The sequence below is a fragment of the Mauremys reevesii genome, linkage group 24 (genome assembly GCF_016161935.1).
Source record: "Mauremys reevesii isolate NIE-2019 linkage group 24, ASM1616193v1, whole genome shotgun sequence".
In the NCBI taxonomy this organism is placed as follows: domain Eukaryota; kingdom Metazoa; phylum Chordata; order Testudines; family Geoemydidae; genus Mauremys; species Mauremys reevesii.
Genome location: NC_052646.1, coordinates 16,194,381 through 16,201,368, shown reverse-complemented (window position 1 = coordinate 16,201,368; position 6,988 = coordinate 16,194,381). Strand labels below are relative to the sequence as shown.

Genomic DNA, 6,988 nt, shown 5'->3' with positions numbered 1-6,988 from the left:
TAAGTTCACGTTGCCGACACATTTAAGGTCATTTTATTTAATTATAAGACCCGTTTTTAAAAGTTTGGGTTTTTTGCCTTTTTTATTGCGTTCCAATTTCCATTCAACGGCAGCTTGACCGCACTCAATCACGAGCAGAAAAAATGATCGTGCAAATAAGGAATTTGCTGTTTTCTGACGCGCCGAAAAATTCCGCTTCTGAATAAACAGCCGTTAGGCGACAGAATTGCTTAAATAAATGTTTCGAGCCATTTCCGCAATTCTGTAGCTTAGCAGCCATTCATCCAGGGGCTTCATTTTTTTTTGGATTGTTAGAAAATAGCGAACGACACGTTCCTCATTCGCCGGATCCTTCTTTTGGCTTTAGCAAAAAGCACCAAATTTAGCACCAAGCCCGGGTTTAGTTGTAACTTATGAGGTCTCAGGTGCAGAACGGGTGAGGGGGAGTGGGGCAACCTTTGATAACGATGGGGATAAACTAGAGTCTAGAGGAGAGGGGCAAAAATGAGCAAAGGTTCAGAAACCCTGAGCTGGGAGGGAAGGATAAAAACCTGGACTTGTTTAGTCTTGAGAGACGACGACTGAGTGGGGAGCTGAGAACAGGCTGCAAACACATTTAGGGCCCTTCTAAGGAGGAGGGAGATCAAGGCAGGAGAAGCAGGAATGGGCTTAACCTGCAGCCAGGGAGATGGAGGTTGGCTATTAGGAAAAACTCCCGAACGCCCAGGGGAGTTCAGCTCTGGAATCGGTGGCCAAGGGAGGCCGTGGGATCCCCGTCACTGGAGGTTCTTGGGACCAGGTTGGACAAAGCCCCGTCAGGGCTGGGCTGGGGTTACTGGGTCCTGGCCAGGATGGGCTCTGAGTCCCATTGCAATGACTGGGTTTTCATGGTTACTTGCTAAGGAGGCTCAGGGTTTCCTTAGAAAAAAATCACTAGAAAGCGCAACTGGGAAGCCAGGTTTACGTTACGGTTACGGTGCCGGGTTCCTGCGCTCGCCGATTTGAATCCTGATTAAAATTGATGATTTAAATCAATCCACCCGAGCCTATTGCCAGCCTATTCCACCCAGGAGGGGAGTGGGACCGTCCCCTGCCGTGCTGGGCTCCCCGTCCCCTGGGGGGGGCTCCCCCAGCCTCACAGACCCATCGGCGCTGGGATGGTGCCCACCAAGAGCTGTCTCCAGCCACCCCCACCCCACCCCAGTACTGTAATCACCCCTGCTTTGGTGTTCACCATCTCGCGCTGGATCTGGCCCCCTCTGCTGAGCTGGGCAGACCTGGGTCAATTCCCACCCTGAGAGATACAGGGAGCCCGGCACACTCATTCACACACACAGGGCAGGGCTCGTCCCCTCCAGCAGGGAGAGAGAGAGACAGAGCAGGGCTTATCCCATCCAGCAGGGGGCAGCAGGGAGGGAGGGAAGGACGGACACACAACACACACACACCCCCCTCATCCCCTCCAGCAGGGGGCAGCAGCGACACAAAGACACCTCCATACCCCAAATACCACACACAAAAAATGTTGAAAATAAAAAAACCCGACAGCTGAGGTTTATTCTGACCCTTGTCCTGGTGGATCCAACATGGATCGGATCCGGTGCCGCGGTGGGCAGCGAAACCGGGTGTTTAGCCATCCCCAAGGTCCCTAGGTAGCAGAGCTGAGAGTATCCCTGGCGGGGTGAGGGTGGGGGCAATTAGTTTCCGTGGACCAAAGTAACGAAGAGACCCAGGGAGCTGAGCGCCAGGAAGCCGGTGATGACAGCTTTGACCAGCAGCGCCGTCCAGCTGCCCAGCAGGAAGACGTGAACGAAGGATCTGGAGAGGAGAGAGCGGGACGGGCAGAGACGTGAGTTAGCAGGAACTCCAAGGCTAGGGCACTGCCCTGGGGAAGCTCACAGCACCGCAATGTCCCCATACCCCATCAGCAACAGGGAACGGGGGGGAGCGCTCTGTGAACGTACAGCGCCTGGCGCCGCGAGATCGTGGGCTGCAATGGAGACCGTCAAGGTTGAGGAAGATTTTCGACAGAGCAGTTCATGGCCGTCTGCGGGAAATCAAGATGTCGACCCTGAACAAGGGCGGGGCGGGGTGGGGAGATGTGGGGTTTGCGATTGTCCCAGGGCAAAGGCAGGGAGGGGAACGCCAGCACATATGATTTCAGGGGCCCCAAACGTCTCTGGAGGGACCTGTCCCAAGACAACCCAACTCCCCCAGCCAGGCCCTCGGCCCAGATAATCCCCCCCCAGCCCCGGCCCCTAGATCCTCCCCCTGACCCAGCCAGGTCCAGCGGGAACCTGGGCCTGTTTGCCAGCCCCTGCACCCCACCTAGGTCTCTGTCCCCCCTCCAGCTGCGACTCACCTCCCAATCTGACCGGCCCGGCCACCCTCCCCAGATCCCCACCTCCAGCCACGTCCCCAATGGCCCTGCAGCCCTGTGCCCCACGCGGCTCCGCCCCCAAAGGCCCCGCCCCCAGCGCTCACTCCATGAAGAAGGCCTTGTAGACGCTGAGGCCCAGCAGCAGGGTGAGGGGCAGGCGGTAGCGCTTGGGCAGGTCGTAGCGGGTGAACATCCACACCAGGGCTGCCATGGCGATGTAGTGACCCTGGGGAGGGGACGCAGGGCAGGAATGTGTCAGAGTGAGCAGGGCACTGTCCTGGGGAAGATCGCAGCACCAGGGTCCTCGCCCCGCCCACAACTGGAGCACTGCGTGGGGGAAGATCACGGCACCAATCTGTCCACTCCCCACCCCACGTCGTCTGGGGCACGGTCCCAAGGAACCTCGCAGGGCGGAGTGTCCCCTTCCTTGGGGTTGGGACACTGTCCTGGGGAAGCTCGCAGCACTGGCATGTCCCCTTCCTTGGGGCTGGGGCACTGTCCCGGGGAAGCTCGCAGCACCAGAGTGTCCCCTTCCTTGGGGCTGGGGCACTGTCCCGGGGAAGCTCGCAGCACTGGCATGTCCCCTTCCTTGGGGCTGGGGCACTGTGCACCAGAGGGTCCCCTTCCTTGGGGCTGGGGCACTGTCCCGGGGAAGCTCGCAGCGCCAGAGTGTCCTCTTCCTTGGGGCTAGGGCACTGTCCCGGGGAAGTTCACAGCACCGACATGTCCCATTCCTTGCGGCTGGGGCACTGTCCCGGGGAAGCTCGCAGCACCTGCATGTCCCCCTCCTTGGGGCTAGGGCACTGTCCCGGGGAAGCTCACAGCCCCTGAGCATCCCCTTCCTTGGGGCTGGGGCACTGTCCCAGGGAAACTCGCAGCCCCAGAGCATCCCCTTCCTTGGGGCTGGGGCACTGTCCCGGGGAAGCTCGCAGCGCCAGAGCATCCCCTTCCTTGGGGCTGGGGCACTGTCCCGGGGAAGCTCACAGCACCGGCATGCCCCATTCCTCGGGGCTGGGGCACTGTCCCGGGGAAGCTCGCAGCAGAAGGCCCAGGCAGCAGTAGAGGGGCTCTCACCAGACTGATGTTGGAGTCGATGCTCATCTGGATATATTTCCAGTCAAACTCAATGCCGCGGGCTCCCACCCAGAGAGGAATGCACCTGACAGAGACACAGGGAGGGTTGGCGGCTGCTCAGCCCAAACACCGCAGCTGGGACAGGCAGGGAGTGCTCGTCCAGCACTGAGATGCAGCCAGCTCTGGGGCTGCTGGGGAACAGCCGCACAGAACATCAGGCCGGGACGCGAAGGAGAATCCTTTGTCCCAGTGACCTTTCATAGGGCCCTGAGTCGGGGACTGTTCACTGTGGCACAGCGCCCCCTAGTGCTGCGATGGGGAACTGGGGCCAGCCCTGACTGCAGGGAGAGTCCTCACCAATGTTCCGTTTGATTTTTCCCACCCATGTGGGGAATTAAATTTGTTATGTGCCCCAATCTGGAGGGGACGTGTGACATGACCCTGTGACACGTCACCTCCATATTAGAGCATGTAACAAAATTCATGTAGCAGGGGTGGGACCAAGAGCTTCGGAGTGTGGGAGGGGGCTCAGGGCTGGGATTGCGGGCTCTGGGGTGAGGCCGGGGATGAGAGCCTCAGGGTTGGGACAGCGGGTTGGGGTGCAGGGGGGGTGAGGGCTCCGGCAGGGGGTGCGGGCTCTGGGATGGGGTCAGGGATGAGGGGCTCAGAGCTGGAGCAATGGGTTGGGGTTCCGGGGGGGTGAGGGCTCTGATTGGGGGTGCAGGCTCTGGGATGGGATCAGGGATGAGGGGTGCAGGGCTGGGGGCTGGGCTCTGGCTGGGGATGTGGGCTCGGGGGTGGGGATGAGGGGTTTGGGGTGCAGAGGGGTGAGGGCTCCGGCTGGGGCTGCAGGCTCTGGCTGGGGATGAGGGGCTCAGAGCTGGGGTGTGGGGGTGAAGGTTCCAGCTGGGGGTGTGGGGCTCAGAGCTGGGGCAGAGGGTTGGGGTGCAGGGGGGCGAGGGCTCCAGCTGGGGGTGCAGGCTCTGGGGTGGGGCTGGGGACGAGGGCTGGGGCAGGGGGTTGGGGTGTGGGAGGGGGTGCGGGCTCCAGCTGGGGCTGCGAGCTCTGGGGTGGGGCTGGGGGGTTGGGGTGCAGGCTGCCCCAGGCTATGGTGTGGAGAGAGAACTCCCTGCAGCAGCACCTGGGCTGGGGGCCGGGGGGGAGAGACACCTCTCCCCACCGCAGCAGCTCCGGTCCGGAGCGGGGCTGGGGGAGGGGCACAGAGGCAGATCCGGGGCTGGGGGAGGGGCATCTCTCATAGGCTGCTGCGCGGCCACGCAGCTTAGAGGGAACTTAGGCCCTGCCCCACCCCTTGCAGCACGGCGCCCCCTAGCGCCACACAGGGGCCAGGCTTGGCCGCCAGGGGAGGTCTCCCATCCAAGCCCCGGCCCGGCGGGTCCCACCTGGACATGACGAGCTCGGCCGTGGCCCATCCCATGGCTGCCACCATGATCTTGTACTCGCCCTTCCCCGCATTCCTCGACATCACCAGGTGCAGCCCCACCAGGTCAGCCAGGTCCACCGTGGCCTTCATGAACTCCTGGGGAATACGCGGGGTTAAACGGTGCCCCTCACTCCCCACCCACAACCCCCTGCTAGCCCAGCCCTGGGCTCTCCCCCCCACCCCGTCCCCACGTTGAACTTACCCCCACAAAATCATAAGCCCCGGCTCCACCCTCCCAGGTGGGAAAGAAAGTGGCCAAGAACAGCATCTGGAATGAAAAGCAACGAGAGACGACACAACGTCACAGCAACAGGCCCAGCACTCCCCAGACCACGTCAATAGGCCCATGTAGTCTCTCATTCTGCTTCCGGCCTGCTCCCCTCCCACAGCCAGGGAGAGAACCCAGGAGTCCTGCTCCCAGCCCCCCTGCTCTAACCACTGGACCTCACTCCCCTCCCTGAGTCAGGGAGAGAACCCAGGAGTCCTGCTCCCAGCCCCCCTGCTCTAACCACTGGACCTCACTCCCCTCCCTGAGTCAGGGAGAGAACCCAGGAGTCCTGGCCCGCAGCCCTGAGGTTGGTGACAGACGCACCCCTCACCTTGCAGAGCTGGACAAAGAGGTAGGTAGCCCCAGCTTGGACGCATCTCCAGAAAGCGTTATACTCCGACCTGCAGGGGAGGGGGGAAGAGATCAGCTGGGGGCATGTGGAGATGCCCCCCCCCAATAATGTTCCCAACCCAGGACAATCCAATCCCTCCCCCCACAGCCACCCCTGCAGTCCCAGGAGCAAAAGCAAGTTCATGGCAGAGGGAGGAACCCACCAGCCCAAACAATGCAGGGGTGTCACCAAGACCTCGATCAGTCCCATGCGCCCATCTACCCCGGTATTCCACCCCCTTCCCACCATCCCACTCAGCCTCATGCGCCCCATCTACCCCTGTATCCTGCCCTGCTCAGCCCATTTACCCCGCTATCCCACCCCCTCCCCGCTCAGCCCCATGCGCCCATCTACCCCAGTATCTCACCCACCACCCCATGGGCCCCATCTACCCCGGTATTCTGCCCCGCTCAGCCCATCTACCCCACTATCCCACCCCCTTCCCGCTCAGCCCCATGCGCCCATCTACCCCTGTATCTCACCCACCACCCCACTCAGCCCCAGGGCCCCATCTACCCCAGTATATCCTGTCCTACTCAGCCCCAGGGGCCCATCTACTCCAGTATCCTGCCCCGCTCAGCCCGAGGGGCCCATCTACCCCGGTATCCTGCCCACTCAGCCCATCTACCCCGGTATTCCACCCCCTTCCCGCAGCCCTGCTCTGCTCCATGGACCCATCTACCCGTCTCCTGCCCCCCAGGCAGTATCCCCAGCCCAGCCCTCCCCCCTCACCCGGGAACATCGCTGCACCCCGAACCCTGCCTCCCCAGCTGGGCAGAGCCCGTGCCCGTAAGTACAGACCCCGGACCGGGCACTCACAGGCCGCTGCACTTGTAGGTGATGAAGTAGGGGAAATAGGCCAGCGCGAAGCAGTTGCCAAAGTGGAAGAGGGTCATGGCTGCGCTGGCGCCAGGATCAGTGTGGGGGTGGGGTGGGGGGCCCGTCTGGCACCACCCGGATCCTGCCTGGGGAGAATGACGGGGATAGAACCCAGGAGTGCTGGTTCCCAGCCCACCCTGCTCTAACCCCCCAGACCTCACACCCCTCCCGGGGGCAGGGAGAGAACCCAGGAGTCCTAGTTCCCAGCCCACCCTGCTCTAACCCACCAGACCCCACACCCCTCCCGGGGGCAGGGAGAGAACCCAGGAGTCCTGGCTCACAGCCCACCCTGTTCTAACCCCCCAGACCCCACACCCCTCCCGGGGGCAGGGAGAGAACCCAGGAGCCCTGGCTCCCAGCCCACCCTGCTCTGACCCCCCTCCGAACCAGGGGCAGAACCCAGGAGTCCGGGCTCCCAGACCCTGATACTCACTAGACCCCACCAGTCCCTAGCACATGCGCCGCACTGAGCAGCAAGGTGGATAGACTCTTGCCCTGCCCCAGTGCACTCTGGGAGCTGTAGTTACTAGTTTCCCTTGGACCAGCCTTTCT

At 62.2% G+C, this 6,988-nt stretch overlaps 1 protein-coding gene across 2 annotated transcripts; it reads right to left on the bottom strand.

Moving 5' to 3' along the window:
* Positions 1-1,525: 1,525 nt before the first annotated feature.
* TMEM147 (transmembrane protein 147) lies at positions 1,526-6,988 on the bottom strand. Of its 2 annotated transcripts, XM_039513624.1 has the most exons (8): positions 6,870-6,988; positions 6,377-6,522; positions 5,498-5,567; positions 5,101-5,166; positions 4,858-4,994; positions 3,455-3,539; positions 2,485-2,606; positions 1,526-1,818 (listed from the first exon to the last, which is right to left on the bottom strand). In XM_039513624.1, exons 2-8 carry the CDS (start codon positions 6,451-6,453, stop codon positions 1,698-1,700), a joined length of 678 nt encoding a protein of 225 aa, XP_039369558.1. In that variant the 5' UTR covers positions 6,454-6,522; positions 6,870-6,988; the 3' UTR covers positions 1,526-1,697. The 2 variants fall into 2 exon arrangements, with proteins under 2 accessions (XP_039369558.1, XP_039369559.1); XM_039513625.1 differs by lacking the exon at positions 6,377-6,522 and having other exon boundaries at positions 6,870-6,923.